General features: G+C 44.5%; 1 protein-coding gene across 1 annotated transcript; it reads left to right on the forward strand.

The window, feature by feature from the left end:
* The first annotated feature begins 10,748 nt into the window (after positions 1-10,748).
* Fgfbp1 (fibroblast growth factor binding protein 1) lies at positions 10,749-11,834 on the forward strand. The gene has a single exon (XM_032916968.1). It carries the CDS (start codon positions 10,769-10,771, stop codon positions 11,483-11,485), a length of 717 nt encoding a protein of 238 aa, XP_032772859.1. The 5' UTR covers positions 10,749-10,768; the 3' UTR covers positions 11,486-11,834.
* The last annotated feature ends 8,756 nt before the right edge of the window (positions 11,835-20,590 follow it).

Genomic DNA, 20,590 nt, shown 5'->3' on the forward strand with positions numbered 1-20,590 from the left:
TAACACAGCATGGAGATGTCTAGGTGAAAAGATAATTGGAGGCCTATTCTAAGACTTTCTTGCTTCCATGACTGTCCAGTCATGTTCTAGCAGGTTTCTTGGGTTGGCTCTAAAAAGAGCTGTGTTCCAAGAGGTCAAAGTCTCAATGGGTGACTGAAGGCACAACCTGTACCTGGGCCAGAGGTTTCACTGAGCGCAGTTATCACACAAACCTGAAGTTCATGTGCGTCCTTGGAGTTTGTGGTCCCCAAGGTGAAGACTAGGGAGAAACCTATTGGACTGTATTGAATGCATCCATTGCCAGGCCCTCAGATAAATTAGGCCAATTCTGTTGCTAGTTTGTAGCTAGAGTTCAAAACAGCATCTGCCTGAGGTGTTTCTTATCTTCTGTTCCTGATGAGTCTGAAAAAGTTCAAGTTGAGTGAACGGTGCACTTGACTCTCAGAAACCAGTCTGGGATTCTCAGTCCAAGGGTCCTATACATCCTATGGGACAGCAGTTACTCTAAAGAGTCTGTTACCTGTCTTTTGGTGGTGCCTATGAGCAGGGTATGACTCGAAAGAATGGTTGTCATATGTCTTCACCCATCCTTCCACAATCAATAGGAATAATTCAGTATTTGGTGGTGGAGGGGACAGCTAGACAAGTTCGAGGGGTATAGAGAAAGTAATCTTTGAGCCTCAGGGGAAGGGAATTGGAGGGCAAGCATGGGCTATGACCAACCTGTGCAATCAACCTAACCATGGTCAAGTCCAGTTGGTTGCTATTGACAACAGATGTGTTTGGTGATGGTTCACTATCTTTTGGGGTTAGAAATATTCAATTTGGAGTTCATGTGAGACAGAAGGAAGATTTTTAATGTGTTAAGATCCCAGAATGCAGGCTTTGCTCATCTATCACATTAGCTGACATAACACAACAATCACTCTGCCACTTTACAGATGGAACGACTTGTCACATAACCCATTCTATCTGGGCATGTTCAAGCAGTCAGTAAAAATTTGTTGATGTGATAGGACTGAAACATGTTAAGCCGTTCAATTTCCTTTTAAACTTTTGTTTAGGCATTGGTACAGTGATTGGACTTTTTAACCATCATTAACTGTGGCTTAAATGTAGCTGCTTTGAGTGAAAGAGCTACTCAGAGTATATACATGAGAGGTTTTCAATGTGTTAGTCTCAAATACATTCAGACTTATGTCCTCAGAATGTTACAGTTCACAAAGCATCCCTTTGAAGGGTATGTTCCCCCTGCATGTAAGTCTTAACATTGATGTCATCTTGAGGTGTACAAGAAGTCACGTGATTGGCTCCTTTAACAGAACTACTTTCGAGGTATCTCTGAAGTGATTGTGTATCTATTGACACATTCTAATGAGAATTAGAAAAGATTAAGAACTAGTGGGTGACACGACCAGTTTATGCAAAAGTATATTTGTCACCACTCCCCAGCCTTTGACAAATCCTCTATCTCATAGGTTCTGAGAAATGTCTCCTTTTGCCACAGAGCAAGAACTAGTATTGTGTCTGGAATGGGAAGGTTATGAGACTTGGCGTCTGCAGCAAATGAGTTATGTGGTTCAGGGACATCACTAAAATCAGGGGTGGAGGGGTTGTTTTGGGATTTTGTTTATTCACTTTCAACATAGGTAGAAATCAATCTGGAGAGATGGTTCAGCAGTTAAGAGCACTTGGTGCTCTGGCAGAGGGCCTGGGTTTAGTTCTCAGCACCCACATGCTACCTTACAACCATCTGTAACCATAGTTCCATAATACTTCTGACCTCTAGGAATATCAGGCATGCACATGGTATACAGAAATACGTGCAGGCAAAATGCTTATACACACACAGAACAAAGCACTTTATTTTTAAGTTAAAGATATCTATGGATTAACACAGTGAAGGGCGTTGACTATGGCACTGTGCCATGCTGCACAGGACATCAACCAGACAAAGGTTAACAGCACTGGGGACGTTGTGGGAACCCATAACTTTGGTTTATGAAGAACTCGTGACTGCTATTACAAGCACAGACGTCAAGGGGGAGGGGTGGATTCCATGAAGACAAACACAGAAGGGGATTTCATGGACAAAAGTTTGGTAAAGACAAAAAGTCCTGAGGGGCTTGAGCAGTGCACAGCTTTGCCTCAGAGTCTGTGTGGAAGATACAGGGAATGAACTGAGAAGTACCCGGGATTAGGGAAAGTGTCTGGACCTCCTTGTGAGTTCAGAAAGCCAGCACAGGCTTGAAGCTTGGGAGGGATGAGCAGTCATCAGTGTATTTTGTGTCAGAGAATAAGACCAGAACTCACATGGCAAGACAGAAGCCAAGTCAGGTTGGCCTTTGAATTCCTGTAAGTGCTCACTTCTGTACTTTTCAGAGTGGCTGCCAAGCAGTGGCAAGTCAATGACCCTTCCTTTCCTCTACACCCCGGCAGGCTGCTCACACAGACACACCTGACATGCTTTCTTTCATCACAAGTATATAATTTGTCCATCATCTTTTTCAGTCAAATCACCAAGCTCATTCCAACGCTTGCAGACACCGTTAGCTGAGTACGCTAAGGGTGTGTGTGAGCCACCGATCTTACGCATCAGTCATGTTGCTGTTCATAATTCTGTGTCCTGAACAGCACAGCATCTACTAAAAGGTAAGTGAAACACATAGTTGATTCTTGGTGCTACCGTGACTGTGGCCAGAATCTGCCTCTCAACTAACGCAACTCTGTTCCACCTACGTCTACATTCCAGTGGCAGCCACCAGATGGCAGCAGAGCACCAAATGGTCTATTTGCCAGGCATAAGGAACAAATACCAGAGTTAAGGGGTCCTTGCTTACCTTCAAGCCCACACAGCAACTACTGAGAGACACCACCAGTCCTGCAAGGGTATTTCCATCCAGGGAACTAGAAACCCATTTTGGACTCATTGTGTTAGGGAGCAAGTTGCTATCCTTAGTTTAATAACAGACTAATGTACAGACCCCCTACCTCCCAGTCAAAGCAGATGCTAACAGAGGTCAAATGATCCATGGAGTTTTAGTTCACTTCCAACTCACAGCAAGCCCCTCGGGTTCCTGAATCCACCCAGTAGTTATTTCAGAAGTTCCAGATCTGTGCACACACACAGCTGCTGCCTGCACCCTCATACTGATTAAATGCTGTGGGGACCCCTTAGCTCTCACCTGGACTGAATGGGGTGTTGATATTACAAAGACATCGGGAAGAAGCCCGGGTGATCTCTTCCTCACATTCACAAAGCTGTGTGACAGGAAGGCCAGTGACGCCCATGGATCCTTCTGTCTACACTTTCCCTGTGCCTCTTGATAACAACCTCCTCCATGGGAATTTACAGACATGCTCATCATGGAAATACAAATAGAATACTCATTGAAGTTTTAGGGGGTTCTGATGGCAGTGTGTATCTTAGTTAAAGTTTTTATTTCAAAGTCAGGAGCACCCCTGAGTCTCTGAGAGCCCTTCACTGTAACTGTACCTGCCTTCAACTGCTCCTGCCTCCTAATGGCTATGACCAGGCCGATGGTTCTGATGTAAGAACCTGTCCCATGATGATAGAAACACTTCAAGACATGACAACAATGAAGAGTTTCTGAGCACATTCCATACACAGAGAAGAAAGAAATGATTCACAGAGTCTGGAAACGACCTATAGAATGGGGGCGGGAATCTTTCCTATTTATCTATATGACAGAGATTCATTGTCAGAATATATAAAGAACTACCAAAATTAAACATCAAGAGACCAAGTAATCAAATAAATAAAGGGGTAAATGACCAGCATAGACTCCTTTAAAGACAGAAAGTATAATTGACAATAAATACATGGAACAAATGTCCAGCATGGTTAGCCATCAGGTAAATGTAACTTAGAGCTCCTCAGAACTCTGTTGGGATTCTCAACATCCTATTGGCTGTCGAATCCAGAAAGTAATCCAATCCAACTGGTAAGGTTGGGAAGGAAAAGGAACCCTGATACACTGTTGGTAAGAGAGTTAATTGGTGTATCCATTATGGAAATTATTTTGAAGGTTCCTCTCAAACCTAACATTAGGCCTATTATATGATCCAGCAACCACTGTGGGTAAACACACAAAGAAAGCAGTCAGTATATGATAGAGAACCACATTCGCATGTGTAATGTGATGCCATTCATGGCAGACAAGTTATGGAATCAGCCTAGATACCCAGCCATGGGTGAATCAACATGGAGACTTACTCAGCTATGAAAAAAAACAAAAACAATAAATGAAACCATGGCGTTTGCAGAAAAGTAAGTGTATTTGGAAATCACTGTTTAAAAGAAAGAGGTCAGGCTCAGAAAGAGAAGTATTGTATGATTCCTTCCATGAATGGAATCTGCTCAAGGAAAAATCACAAAACCAGAAAAGGGATTATTAAGGCAGAGAAGGGAAACCAGCAGGAGTGGAGATATAAGAGAACAATAAGGGTGACTGTTATTAAAGAACATTATGTGGATGTGGGAAAATGTTACAATAAAGTACATTGTTTCGTGTAATTAGTCTATATTAATAAAAATTACAAACTTGGCCAATAAAAAAATGCCTCATGCTGGCTGCATTAAAACAGCAATACTTGGCCACCTACAGGTCATTCTGATGACTTTCGACCTGACACATTACTCTCTCTGTCCAGTTGCCATGCTCAGCTGGGACTTCAAGGTAGGATAGAGTGGAAACTAAGTGTTCTAGCATTCTTCCTGCTAGAGAAAGTGACTTCTGTGTTCTCCATTTCTTGCCAGATGTCATGGCATTGGAGGAGGTTACCTTTCCCTCAGATCCCTCAGCTACCTAGGAGCCTTTTGGAATGGCTAGCTAAAAACTGATGGGGTGCCACAGACTATGCAAATGATTCTTCTTATCAATATATGTCTTGGAGCTCTGCAGAATGTGTCTGTAGCTGCTTTGGATCCTTAGTGAGGCTGTCTCTGATGAAGGATGGAACTCAGGAAATTATTCACTGTCTGAACTTTCAAAAACTCATCCTCATTTGGATTACCAGTCTAGCAAGTGCCTCTGTCTTGAAATTTATTATAAACCATTGGACATTTGCCTAATGTTTGTTCTCTTCATGTTGAAACAACTTGGAGAATTGCCCATCTCCGAGATATTCACCCTGTAAGTCAAACTCACACATGTCTCTACAGGTATCAAGCCCACAGTACAAGGCGATCTCAGCGCACTCTTAAGTCCTTTTGCAGATAGGTGTTACTAAGAATTACCCAGGTACACACACCACTCTCAGAACCTGAAGGCATAGCTGGTAGAAGAAACTCATTCAATAGGATGCTCATGTCCCAGAAAACTAGGTTAACTAGAAGATGTAATGGTTTCCTCAGACAACTCCTTTTAAAAACTCTACCTTTTTGAATAACCCCCCAAAGAGTTTATGTTTTTCACTAGGACTTAACCTTTTCTTATGACTTTTCCGTTTTGCCATCACTCCACAATAACAGAGGGAAGAGTGGAGAATCCGAACTCTCCTAGGACTGATGAACTATAAATGCTCATCAGCCAAGGACCTGCCATGTGATACAGGGCCCACTTGAACCTCAACTTTCACTAAAACTACAGCAAAAACACTCAGTGCACCCACAGACTCTTCTGGCTGACTACCAGTCTGATTGTTTCTCAGATTTGGGTGCTTTCATTAATTGACAATCCGGAAGCCCAGGTCCTCAAGAGACATCGTAGCTTTGCCAAAACGTTTAACAGAGGAACAATTAAGATAGTGAAGAGATTACCTACAGAATAGGAGAAAAACTTTGCCAGCTACTTATCTCACAAGAGATTAAATTCCAGAATATGTAAATATAAAAACCCTCAAAAATCTAAACACCAAAAAAAAAAAATCAATTAAGTATAAAAATGAACTGAATAGACCCTTCACAAATGCTATGATAGACATCAATTCCAGTAGGGTTTCTCTTGGATGGGAAAGGCATCTCGGAGGACACTGTGCTGTCTCAGACGCCCACTGCTGGCCATGACATAGCTTCTGTTCATATGACCCCAACAGCTTTCAAGTGTGATATGAACTAGCAGCATCTAAGGGCTAGACATGGGACAAACCTCCCAGATCTGAAGGACAGGACTTAATGTTGGCATTCCCTTGAGTACGTACTACTTCAACTTGCCTAGAACAGTTACTACATAAAAATAGAATCACAAGCTTCTGCCCCCAGTTCCCAGTTATTGCTGTCTTTTCAGGCTCCTGAGAAATTCTTCTCGACTTTGGTTAGGAAAGATGTCCCCATGGGTAGAATCCTAGGCTTTCCTCCAACCTGGCAATTAACTTCTGCAGTAGCATCTGAGATAAGCCAACCCCCTTATTGTCCACCACTTCCTTGAGGGCAAACAGTACATTCCTGTTAGCCAATAGCCTGCATTTTGTAGTTGGTTTTTAGACAAATAAAGGAATTAACAATGATCGAGTGAAACAGATGCGGTCTCACAAGCATCCGGCCCTGCTCTCATTCCCGTCTTCTCTGAAGTGGCCCCCCTTCATGAGAGTGTCTTGACTCTATGGATCCGTGTGCCCTTACTGGCCATTCCAGAGTTGTTTCTGGGGTTCTCACCCAAACATTGAGATGAGAGGCTAAAACCTTAAACAAGAGACTCTAGAACCATCTTCTGCTCTAAGATAATAAGGTAGCATGAGGGCATTTCTGTGTGTTACATGCCATGAGATCATGTGTGTGCATGTGCACACATAAGTAGATGCAGAGAGAGGCCGTGCAAAAGAATGAAATCTTGTGGACTCCTTTAAGGACGCTTTGCTGTTAAAAATAATGTACTTTTAAAAAGTTCCAAGATGGTCAAAAAGCTTGATTTGAGGGAACAATTGTCATAAAAGACCAAAACTAACAAAGCTACTATCACCCACTGCCCTACTAACTTACGATCACTACCAACAGCACCCCCACCACCCCCACCACTTTACTACCCTCCACCACCTCTACCACCACAGAAAGCTTTTTCAGAAAGAAGAGAAGTGTTTGAAACAACGGTTATGCAGGAAAAAGCTAAATTGTCTTATTTTCAATAGCTGGCATTCTAGTATTACAACCCACAAAGAAAAATCCCTAATAATTTCTTCTTGATTAGTCTAAACTAAAACTAAAAGCTATGTTTTCGATTGGTTCGGAATCTGAAACAATCGAGCGCAGCCAACGAAAGAAGTTGGTACTAAACGGTTTGAGATGTTCATTCTCCCGCAAGTCAAGGAATTTTAAGAGCTCCTCAGTCCGCCTTCTTACACACAACTGTAGTGTCAACACAGTCTCTTGATGCTGTATGAAAGAGAGGCTTTAGCAGTAGGTGTCTTTTGATTTGCTACCCGGGGATTCAGAAACCTCAGAATCATAACGTGGAACGCACATTCTTCTCATAGTTCCAACGTGAGTACTTGTTTACTGCACTCCCTGCGTTTTTCTGTTTGTTTAGCCAGACCCCTCCCCCGCCTCCATTTCCTGTGTCACTGGGAAAGGCTTCGATGTACTTATCTGACAGACAGATTGTTATTGCTTTAATGAGGTAACTCAGCGTTTTCTTCTGTTCATGAGGTCACTTCCAAAGAGGCGGCTAGGATGGCTTGGTAGTGTTGCTCTTAGCTAAAGCTCACCTCACAATCCAAACACACACAACTCAAACGCTCTCTGGAGGCCTCAGGACAAGCAGTTATGTGTAAAAAGCATGTGACTAAAACGAGTTTTGAACATGGTATTCTCTCCCTGTGACCAGTCAGCCTGGATGAGAGAGGCATTCAGTCACCAGCCTTGTCTGGTTGGGCAAATACCAATTCACCAGTAATATTCATTGTGTCCTTTGCTCAGCATCCCTGAAAGCCAAGTTGCATTTGCTATTTAAACTCTTTAGTAAAGAGTTTAACCAATGACAAATTTCCAATCTAATGAGAAACACCACATTCAAAAATGACACTCTCACACAAAGAACACACTCTTACACAAAAGCCTGTTTTCCAAGAAGACCGCTTAAGATCCCAGTAGGAGATCTAAATAGCTCAGCCCCAGGAAAGACTTGAGTGGGCTGCCTATAGGGAGGTGCTGTTGTTAAGTGCCACACTGTGCACAGTGACCATACACTGTGGTAGGGGCTGGAGAAGACGTTGGAGAGTGCAGACTGTCAGTCCGTTTGGTGTGTGCTGTGGCCAGGATTCCCTACGTAGATGTACCAGAGTGAGACTTTACCTGCAACCCAGTGACTTGTGCAAGCGCTCTCTGATGGCCTGAAGGCGAATATTTTTAGATGAGATTCCATTGGTAGAGACTTATCTCTCCACCACCCCTGGGACCCACAGATTCACCTGCCTACACAGTAAATCCCGCTGACTCAGAGCAACCAGGAACTCAGAAACAGATTTCAGTGACTTCAGTCATGTGTTCTCCAAATATTCCCTGAAGGCAGCCAGGTGGGAAGACATCAGACCACGGACGGACGCTGGGTGTCCTAGGTGTAAATCCGAGATCTGCTCTTACCAGCTCTGTGAATTCCCACCCATTTGCTATTATTAAGTGCAAAGTCTATGAAATGGGAAGAACCACTAGAGGGAATATGGAAAGGCACTAGAGGAACTGGGCTCAGGGTTTGGCAGCTACAACGAAATAGTATGGTTCTTTTCCTCAGTTCATAAATAAATGTCGCTGCTGGGGTCCTTGCTTCACCTTTGCAAGGCTGAACTGCGCTTTGATCGCAGCTACTGAATGGGAAAGGTAGGGCTTCCAAGGAGGAGGGCAAGTGGCAACTGCAAACCCTATGAGGTGAGCAACTTCCCTCCACGAACTGGCTCTCCCTGAGGGGTGTGGCTGGGAGGAGTATGAATAAGGTGTGTGAGTTGTAAAAGCCAGGCGTGGGCTCCTGTATAAATAGTGCAGCCTGCACCGCAGCGTGAGGACTGGAAGCCTGCACTTCTCCAAGCACCTGGATCTCTAATATCTCTAATTCTCATAGAAAGGTGAGTCTGGCTCTTTTAAACATTGTGTGTGTGTGTGTTGTGTGTGTGTGTGTGTGTGTGTGTGTGTGTGTGTGTGTGTGTGTGTATGTGTGTGATTTCAGGGATGGGGTCTTATATATACTGAGAGCAGAGGATAACATGTTATAAGAAGCTGGATCTCACCTTCTACCTTTACATGGGTTCTGGGCATCAAACTCAGGTCATCAGGCCTGCATGGCAAGTGCCTCCATCCTCAGGGCCATCCTGTCAGTCCCTTCTTTAGAGTTGTGTTACCCACTTCTTAGCCCCTGGACCTCCTTGGGTCTGGACCACATTATGGGGACATGAAATCTATATCACAATGTGGAGAGAAACAGGTCTCTCCCTGGCTCTTTTAGCCTCCTGTCTCAGCCAAGCTTTAGCCCAACCCTCTCAGGGCCTTTTCCTTTTCTAACTTTCCAGGTGGGAAGAAATGAAATTGTAGCTTTTTCTACCTTTCAGACAAAAGTTCTCTATGTATTTTAGAAGCACAGATTTAATGTTTTTAAAAGGAGGATGACCTAGTGATCGTCTTTGATGCCATACCAAACCTTGTACAGTGCGTCGTTTCTTTTTGCTATTTCCTGAAGAGCAGATAAAGGTGGAAAGCAGGAAGTGAGCTGTAAGAATTGATAGAGAGGGGGACACACTCTGGCTTTCCACACTGCCAATTCTGCCCACCAAGGGACCCTGATCAACTTGCTTCTCTCTCTGAGTCCTAGCTGTCCCAGCAGTTGCCCGCCCAGGGGTGTTACATTAACAGCCCCTGTGCAAGCTCTTTTGTGGATTACGAGGGGTGAGAATCAAATGCTAGGGCACTGCCTAACACCTAGTAGACGGCAAATAACTATGTGAGCTTCCTCTGCCTTTACCTATAGCTCTATACCTCGTAAAAACCATGTGATTTAATACACCATGGAAAGTCATTTTATTTTTGTTATATATAGGAAAGGGGCACTGAAAAAATATTCCCTGTATGCCCAGCACCGTGCCACTGACCTCAGCCATGATCCCTACCTTCGGTCTTGCAGTCTGTACGATCCGAAACTCATTCCTTTCTACCATGTTTCCACTTGGCCCCATCAAGTTCAGTGGCCTCTCTTTCTTGCCTTTCTGTGGCTCTTCCTCATGACTTTCCCCCTCTCTTCCCGCAGCCACACCCAGCCTAGTATGTCAAACCCTGTGCATGTTCAACTCTGAGTCAACATATCTTTTTCATGACATTTCTAGGACTCCTACTACATCCTTTCCCAACTGGTGGTCGTTGGTACCCACGTGGATGATGGGGTAGAAACCCAACTCTCTCTGGAGCTAAGGGATCAGATCAGTGATTATTTTATTCAACAATTTCTAGAGGGGAGGAGTGGCTTTCTCAAGATTAGACTGAGGGCTGAGAAGGGACAGAGTTCCTAACTGATGGTATTTAAATTCCTCCGATTGTACTGTGTGAATTCTTTAAGGCCTGGGCCTTTCTCACTAAGGCGGTAATAGTGTTCAGGTCATAGGCACTGGGTGCAGGAGAAGCTGAGAGTGGAGGAGGGTCATGGGCTCATGCAGTGGGGAAGGAAAGGAGGTGTAACTTTCTTCAAAGCGGAAGTGAGAGCAGGCAGGCCGATTGGCAGACTTTAAAGTGGGCCAGCCCCTGTGAGGGTGGAGAGAGGCAGTCTGCAGTCTCAAGCCATTGGATGCTCCACTACTCATCTGCCTTTGTCAAACAGGTGTCCACCCAGCTGCTGCCATGAGAATCCACAGCCTCATCTTGCTCTCCTTCCTTCTCCTGGCTGCTCAGGTGCTCTCGGAAAAGGTCAGAAAGAGAGCCAAGAATGTACCAGACAGCACAACGGAGGACGATATGTCTCCCTCTTTGGGGAAGGCACGGAATAAGCAGAGAAGCAGGACATCCAAATCTATGACCCATGGCAAGTTTGTCACCAAAGACCAAGCCACATGCAGATGGGCTGTGACTGAGGAGGAGCTGGGCATCAGCCTGAAGGTCCAGTGCACACGAGCCGATCAGGAGTTTTCTTGTGTTTTTGCTGGTGATCCAACCGGCTGCCTTAAATACGACAAAGACCAGACCTACTGGAAACAAGTCGCCCGCACACTGCGCAAACAGAAGAATATCTGTGAGAACTCCAAGAGTGTCCTGAAGACCAGAGTGTGCAGAAAGAAATTTCCAGAGTCTAACCTCAAGTTGGTAAACCCCAGGAAGGAGAAAGCAGAGGTCTCCCCAAGGGAGCACAACAAGGTCCAAGAAGCTGTCTCCATGGAGCCAAACAAGGTCAAAGTGGACATCACCACCAGCCCAGCTGCGACCGTGGCTGTCAAAGATCCAGAGTGTCTAGAGGACCCAGATGTCCTCAACCAGAGGAAGACCGCCCTGGAGTTCTGTGGGGAATCTTGGAGCTCCTTCTGCACGTTCTTCCTCAACATGTTACAGGCCACATCATGCTAATGAAGTCAGCCTAAGACATGTGGTGTCAGAGCCCCACTGTTTGCTGGAAACTCCCCGGGTTCCCACTAAGACACAAACATCTCCAATACGGGAACAAAGTGAAGTATTTAAACAGATTTTGTAAATTTTGTTTTTTGTGTCTTAGAATTTGCTTTATTTTGTTTTTTTACATTCTTAGACGTGCTTTTCAGAGACTGTTTACCTCAGCGTAATCTTCCATGGACTACAAACCTAGGTTCATATAAGCAGTGGATATATACATCCAAGTGATAATGTCCATGCAAGGAATTGTTGGGTGTATTTACCAAGATAATAAAGTTCTGGGCATTCTTAGAAATGCCACCAACCACTGTTTCCTTCTGATACTTCTCATTCTGAAAGAGCTTTTGGCTCATTTTTAATGAGCTTCCAGGTGTGAGTAGATGAGACGTGGAAGGTTGACTTCAGGGTTTACCCATCCATATCTCCCCCGAGGCCATCCACTGCCCTATATCCACTGTCTTGTATTGTTTGATGTTTAGTGAAATATAGCCATCGGTATCTGTTTTCAGATGGGATGCCCTGGGCATGGTATCATGGTGACTTCTCAAGACATGATTAGAGAGGAGGCAGTAATTTAGAACCAGGGATTTTTCCCTACTTCGGAGCTGAGGACCGAACCCAGGGCCTTGTGCTTACTAGGCAAGCTCTCTACCACTGAGCTAAATCCCTAACCCAGAACCAGGGATATTTTAAATTAATTTTGTTATCATTGTTATTATTAGTATTTTAAGTCCCAGAGGTAAAAAACAGAAAACAAACAAACAAACAAAAAAAAAAACCCCTGAGAACCAAGCTTTTTTTTTTACACCCACTGAACTATCTCACTAACTCTGAGAGTCAGAAATTCTAGCCACTGAGAACACAGGTTTGAGGATTCACGTTTGATTGCCCCATGTCCATCCACCACATACAGAACTGTCCTTACAGAGTCCATTGGGGACAGAGGCCAGGTAAGCATTGTCCTGTGATAGCAGCTGTAACAGGAGGTGGGTGCTGCATGGAAAAACCAGAGAGATGTGGGCGATGTGGGCTGAGCTTCACAGGGAAGCCATGGTAGAGCTGGGCTCCGGAGAGAACATATTTAATAATGAGACGGAGATGCTGGGATGATGGCTTAGCACTTATGACCACAGGCAGCTCTTTCAGAGGTCCTCGGTTTGAACTCCAGCATCCACACGCCAGTTCATAACCATCTATAGCTCCAGTCTCAGGGGCTCCAACAAGCTCTTCTGGTACGCAGACATGAATGGAGGTAAAACACCCACACATACAAAACAATAAAATAATATTAACACAATTTTTTAAAACGGATAAAATGAAGCAAAGTAAGACACTTTCAACACGACAGGACAGTGTTAGAGCAAAGTTATGTGTAAGTCCCAGAAGCTGAGAGTGGTCAGGTGGCTTGCCAAGCAACACAGTCAAGACAGTTCCCAGTTGTGGACATGTTAGTAAGAAAGAGATCAAGCTATTTTTGCCTCCAGAGTTGAGGGGAAAGGACTCTTGTCAATGCCTTCTTATGTTTCACTGAGTGGGAAAAGAGTCAGTTAGCAGAAGCCCCACCCTTTGCATTTCTGACGGTGTCAGAGAGGAATGGCAGGTATGCCAACAGTCTTTTGCTGTTTTCAACTTCCCAGGACATGTGTTGGGGGATGTAGGAGGCCTCGGGTGACATCGAGAGGATATCCGCAGCTTTGCAAGAGTTCTATGAATGCACAGTGCTTGTGAGAACATGCATAGGACTTGCACAAGCTCAAGCTAGACTAATTCCAGCATTGTGAGGAGAGGTGGTAAGGGAGTCCCAGCCCTAACTGAGGAGTTATTATCAGGTGATAGGTGCAGGGAAGGGGGAAGGGGAGTTTTCTCTAAGGGCGTGGCCCTTGGTAAGTCAACCATATTCCAGGTAGGCCATGCATGGGTAGATGGAGAAATGGGGTGGATCAGGGAGTAGTTGAGGGAGGGGAGTAAATATCAAAATAGATTACTAATTCTTGAAGAATTAGTTAAAAAATTTAAGAAAACAAAAAACCAAAAAAACCTACCACTAAAAAAACAAAACCAAAAACAAACAAAGAAACCCAAAAAACAACCAAATAAAATCTGAAACCAAAGTCCTTCACTTGCTATGGGTCTGGTTCTTTGCCAAGACTCTCCCATAATTATGTTCTTTCCCTCCTTGGCTCACTCATTCACATGTGGTTTATGGAGCATGGACTCCTCCTAGATGTGTTGCAGGTGTTGGGCACACAGCGAGGCACCATGGATGACTGCTTTGCTGTTACAGCTCTCCCTGGTGGGGGAGTGGTGATAAATATGATTCTATGAGAGTTCGAGAAGGAAAGCAGAGCTGGGAGGGGGAAGTGAACCATGGGAAGGAGTTTTACCTGGCTGACCAGAGACCTCTCTCTAGAGGGAACTTGAACCTAGATCCAAAGATAGGGAGCCAGCCAGGTGACGGTCAGGGTTAAGAATGATCCAGAAGGAGCTGTCAGAGCAAATGGTTTGACACCACAGGTAATTTCCTTGTTCTCTGTTAAGTTCCCACTGTTTTCCGGGCCCTCCTCCAGATTTAAATAACATCAGGAAAAACAGAAAAATGTATCCTCATCCTTATGATCTATTCCTATGATGGGGACTGTGTTCAACACACTAGTGGAATGTCAAAAACTAGACTGGCAGCACAAGGTGGGACCCTAGACCTGCCTTAAGAATCAACTTTAGCAATTGACCCAATTTCCTAGGCTTTCCCTGCTAGAGCTTGGGTCTGGACTATCTCTCAGACACATGTACTTTTAAAGGTTGGCCCTGAATTCGGGGCCCTGTTGGGAGGTGGTAGAACCATAAAGAGCTGGGGCTTCCTGGGAGTGAATTGGGTCATCAAGGAAGTGTCCTTCAAGGAGAAACTGAAAAGCCAATATCTTTTTTCTTTCTTCCTGGCATTTGATCCAATTATGGTGTGCTGTACCACCACAGACCCTAAAGGACAGGGCCAAGGGGTCAGAGATTCAAACCTATTAAACCAGGAACCAAAATAAACCTGTTCTCTTACTGTATTGTAGATTACTTGCTTAGCATGCAGTCGTCTCTCAGGTCAATCTCCAGGACCAAAGTAGAGAAAGAAAACAGTCACCCACTACTCTGTCCCCTTCATATCATGGGTGGCCACCACAAGTGGCCATTCAGAGTTAATGCTGTGAGACTAGATTGTAGAAGGAAGAGGCAGTTTTTGTATTGAGCTTTCTTTGGTGGTCGGAATTGGTTTTCTTCTCCTTTACTTCATTTTGACTTTGGTTTTGTTGTTTGTGTGCTACTAACTGTTGTTTATGACGTGGTCTCAATATGCAACCTAGGCTCAGTCTGGCTTCAAACTCACAATCCTACTGCCTCAACCTCCTCAACATTGGCAATTTGGACACGCCTTAACATGTTTGCCTCAGCATTACATTTTATAGAATAGTAAGTGGCCAAGTGCCATTAATGATCACATATAAGGTGACAATGACATGATCCTCATTCTCTTATTTAATCTCTCAACAAGTATGACAGGACTTCTCAATATCATGTCCTAAATGAAGGGGCTGAGACCCAGAAAAGGTGAAGAACTTCTGAGAACCACAAAACCGCGAAAGCCAGAACCTGTGAGGAGAATGCTTTCTTTGAGAGCTCACGAGTCCTTCTAACTGGGGAACCCGAGAGTATTCTTCAGTGAGTAAGACTGACAGTTAAGATATTCAGACATGAGCCGAACCTGGATGTGCACAGAGTCCACGTGAAGCCCCTCCCAACTTTTACAAAGAAAAAATTCTAGAAGCTAACACTTGTTAGTTGTTCAACTTTTCATCCTAATCATATCGTGAGGGAAGGTGGTAAAATTTTAAGAAAAAATAAGCAAAAAGTAATCCAGACTTTATATTGGATTCTATCTAAATTGTCACTGTGTAGTTTCCTTGAGGTCTCTCTGGCAAGAAAAAAAGAGAGGCTTCTAGCTGGGCAGGGGTGGCATATCCACTTGGGAGGCAGAAGCAGGTGGATTTCTGAGTTCAAGGCCAGCCTGGTCTACAGAGTAAGTTCCAGGACAACGTGGACTACACAGAGTCTCAAAACAAAACAAAACAACCTCCTCCCCCCAAAAGGACACTCTCTCTCTCTCTCTCTCTCTCTCTCTCTCTCTCTCTCTCTCTCTCTCTCTCTCTGATGTGTATCCACTGAAGCCATCTGGAGAAGTAAGAGGAGCAATATCTATCTGCCCCATAACTCAGCAGGAGGCCCCTTCCCTCCAGCATCCCAGCCCTGCGTAGTTATTCACCGCAACACTAGTACAGACTTGAATGCCCGGAGTCAGGCACATCTCACCTGGCCTCCTTCCCATCCACCTTCCTTCATTAACTTCCCTCCTAAATTGCTTTCGGCAGAATAAGCAAGAGAAACAAAGTGTCAGGGGTTAAAATTCCCACACACGTTGGATTTTCATAATGTTTCTGTGTATACCTTGAAATATCTTCCTCAATACCCTTGAAATATCTTCCTCAATAACCTTGAAATATCTTCCTCAATAAATGTCATACAAGTAGCATATACAAGAACGTATTAGTCAGGGTCCATTTAAATGAAACTCAAAAAAGCATGGGTGATTCCCTAAAAAGGCTGATTTGGGACCTGGATTGTTGGATCTGTGCTATCCAGGGCAAGTTTTCACAATGTTCTTGGAAATGTGCTTGATAATGCTACACTCAAGCAAGTGCTAGCACTCGGTGCCAGGCTCGCCACAAGGTGTGTCTTCCACAAATATTATCACAGCAAGGGCAAAGATAGACTTTGGGGTGAATGAAACCTGGGTTAGAGCTACTGACTGTGCTAGATGGGTTCTCCACCATAAAATGGGAATTGGGGAAAGGCATCTGAGAAGAATGATAAATGATTAACATTCATAAAAGCACTAATAGCACACACTAATAGCGATTGTCATTAAATCAGAACTCGCTTGCTATTGGTCAGTAGAATGTCAGGAGGAGATAATAAGACTGACCGTTTTTTAGGAAACCAAAAACTCAGGGCTCACTTGCCTGTGAAATGGAGCCGGCTGTTCCCAAGTCACCTTCTCAGGAGTACTCACTACCTCATGGTCCTCAGCAACCCTGCACCCCTGCCAGGGACAGAATCATTGTCCCTGATCTAGGAGCAAGGTGGTGGCAAATCTCGTATATGAAGGCAATCCTTGAGTCTCCCATCTGCGCCTTCCTGTTCACCGGCTACCAGTTTCTCCTCCCCCTCCTGTTCCCTCTTCTTCTCTCTCCCTTTTCCTTCTCTTCTTCATCTTCCTAACCCGGACTTGGCAGTCTAAGCTGAGGACCATCTACCAGGACGTCTTAGCTCATCTCTTCAGGGATCTCTTGCTTTGGGTACCAGGCACACTTCTAACTCCAGCCAGACCTCACCCCTCCATATCATGTCTCTCCTCTGTTCAGCTCATGGTGACATAACCTTCCAATTGCCTGGTCAGAATTCTTCCGGATTATATTAGACTCTTCTCAAACTTTATATTCAGTTCACCTTCAAGTCCCATCCTCTCTACCTTCAAACCAGGCTTCAAGATTGGAGCCTCCATGCCACAGCCTTGTCAAAGCCCAGGCTCTTTCACCCGGGTGTTTGTAGTAGTTGTCCTGATGGGTTGCCATGTTTCTGGGTTTATCTCGTGTAGTTCATTTTAGCATAGTGACAAAAATAAATAAATAAAAACAAAATAAAATCCCCTTTACCCTGTCACATAATTTTTCTCTTTTGCAAAAACCCCTTTAATGGTTTGTGTTGCATTCAAAATAAACACCAAAAGGTCTTTTGATGCTTTACAAAGCGATGTGACCTCGCCCCCCTCACTGATTGCCAGCTTTGCTCCCTATGTGATAACTCCATGGTTCCACTGCCCTATGCTGCTCATGAAACTTGCCCTACACCCGCCTTCTGGCCACTGTACCAAGAAAGATCTCTTACCTATTTCAGATCTCAGCTCATAAGCTACCTTAGTTCCCAACCCTACTCTGCATTTCTCATCCCAGTGACCACTACATGGCTTGAATTAAAGTAATGGATTGCCAAGGGGTCAACAGGGGCCCTAACTGGCAGAAGGGTCAGGGGAGAGTAAGGGGCTGTATGTCAGGGAGACATCTGCCTTAAATCAAAGCAAACAAGACTGAGAGGGATGCTTTCTCAGAAGGCAAGGGGCAGAAGGTTCTGGTTCCCATTCAAAGGCTATGCTAGGTCTTTCAAGTGGGCTCAAAGTTCCATCAAATACTTGGCATTTCCTCCAGGTAGGACATAAAGGCTGTGCATGGCAGAGTAGCCGTGGAGTGGAAGTAGCAGGGAATGGTGTGGCCTCCAACAACAGAGGTGTGGATTCAGATGCTGACTCAGCTACTTTCTAGCCTCATGAGTCCTGGACACACGATTCCTCAGCATCCCCAAGACTTGGTTTTATTCCTTAAGCAAGCATGATTGAGTGTTTGAGCATATGCATGTTATTGGTGAACATACACAGCAAGAACATTCAGGATTTGTGGGGCCAGGTCCCTAGGGATTAGGTCCCTGCTATACAAAATAATGACCCCCTTGCTTCTCACAGCCCTTCACACAGAAGGGAGCCTGGAACAGCCACCCTAGATTACATAGAATAGTAGCCATGATTCACTCCATAAAGCAACAGTCTTGACACAAGTGGCATCATTTTGAGTGTAAGTACCAAGGAAGCATGACTCTGCACATTGCTAGCCCAACTAAACAACCATCATAGGCCATCACACTAAGAAACACATGCTAAGAAGTGACGTGACAGTAAAACTGACACTTGTGAATAAACCAACCCCATCAGAGAAGTCGGGGAAGAAAAAGGAGGGGCTTCAGAATCACATTTGATGTGATTCTCTGGGACTATTAAAGGAAAAGCACCCTGAGATTGAGATATGTCAGTTGTACTGACCTATCACCTGGTTACTTGTTATGAGTCTCATCCAGGAACATGGCCGGCAAAGGATGGCTGCCTCTGTCCTCAGAGCCCAGCTTGAGGGCAATTTCTCTTGCTTGCCATGACACTTAACCCCACTTCTGACTGGCACTATCCACAGCCAGCCACTAAAACATACATTGGGCACTCTGGACCTTGAACATCTTTATAACTATGCTTGTGAAGACTCTTTCCCATCTCTGTAGCTGGTTAATCCTTAACCATTTTATAACCTGATATATATGTTTGTATAAAGTGAAATGTAGATGTGAGTTAAGATGAGTAATTCAGATAGAAATGAAAGGACCTGAGATTGCCAATGTCTCTGGAGCAAAATCAAAATACTTGACAAGTATCAGCCAACAAAACCTGACAGGTCTTGTCAGCCTCTAGTTAGTAAATTTTGACATCATGGATAAACACAGGGGCATCCATCTGTGTTTCTGACACAGAGTACTCATGGCAGATACAGTTATCCTCATCATGAAGCTAAAGCTGAGAGAGATAGGAAACTTTGTATTGTCCTAGTTATTGAGCACCAGAATGGAAGGGAAATCCAGGTATTGCCATCTTAAGGACCTTGCTATTGACCACCATGGAGCTGTCAAGAAGCTGAGGGCTGGGAGCATAGCTGATGTGCAAGCATCCACAGTCCCTTGTTTTGACCTCAAGGACCACTGGAGAAGAAAAAGTAGAAGATGGATATGAAAGAAGGGGAGAAAGAAGAGGAAGAAAGGGTGGTAAGCGATGATGTAGAGGAGGACGAGAACAGGAATATAACTTTGTACTTGGGATACAAACAAGGTTAAGATTAAGATAACGAGGTACAATCAGAAAGGAGCACTAGGTGTCTGAGGACACGTGAGTAGCAATCAATTTCAGAAAAGGGTTCTCTGTAGAGGGAATTGATAAACCAAGACTCTTACAGTGAGTCTGCTTGGGAAAACCAAGAATCAGGGAGTGGGCCAGATGGGGTTTTAGAGACAACTTACCTGTGCTAAAGTAGCCAGAGTTTGGTCTCTAATACTGATATTATGCCCCACTCCCTACAGTTTCATCTATATAAGAAGATGGTACACTGAGGTCTAGTTTATCCTGTATAGACTGGGGAGATTTCTACATAGAAGCCCCCATTTTTGCTTCTTTAAGGCTGACAGTTTGGTGAAGCAACTGGTACGAATGAGTATGCTTCTTCTGTGAGCCACAGCGAGCAGGAAATGAGTCTGTCTAGCTTCCCACTCTCCCCTTGGGACTTAGCACCCACCTGGCTCCTGGCAGGTGTTCAATAAATCTCAGAGATAACAGCAGGGTTTTTCAACCTCCGAGATGTTGACAGTTGGAGCTGATAACACTTTTCTGCTGAGCGTTTGTGCAGCTGGCAATCAGTCACGTTCTTAAGCCCTAAGCTCCAGGAGCCTAGAGCCACCTTTTCCTCAGTTGGGACAGTCACAATTACTCCCAGATGTTGCTAAACATCCCTAAAGGGAGGGTCATCTGCAGCTGACAGGAACTGGGTCATGGGATAATGACACACTTCTCAGATCCCCTAGGCTACTTCTGGGAGGCAAGAGAGAAGACTGGATTCTGCAGACAAGTCGGTTGACTATGGGATGCAATGTAAGTGTGCTGAGGAGAGTGAGATGGAAACTGGGTGGTTGGCCATTGGAAATGACATGTTTTAGTTGTGCTCTGCCCTAATCCATCGTCTGTTGGCAATAACAGTGAAGCTTTGTAAGTTGAAGCAGTAGAGTATACTGGCTCAGGGGTCTAGTCTAAAGTCGAGGGGTCATACAGACTGATTTTGGCAGAGTCCTCAGGTGATGTAGGATGGTGGGAAACTCAATTAAATGGGCCTTTATAGCCAGCACACTATTAACATAACCCATTGATGGTTGATAAATTAATCATGATTGGCATAGGCAGTCAAGGTGGAGCTGCACTCCCCTGGGCACTGAGCCAAGGGTTTGCATAATGTTATCACCTTTTATCTCCACAAATACCTGTCTGTCAGAACTGTCCTAAGATTGAAAAACAGCAAGGCTACAAGGAGCCACTATGCTTGCCAGGGA

Source organism: Rattus rattus, chromosome 11, assembly GCF_011064425.1.
Source record: "Rattus rattus isolate New Zealand chromosome 11, Rrattus_CSIRO_v1, whole genome shotgun sequence".
Classification (NCBI taxonomy): Eukaryota; Metazoa; Chordata; class Mammalia; order Rodentia; family Muridae; genus Rattus; species Rattus rattus.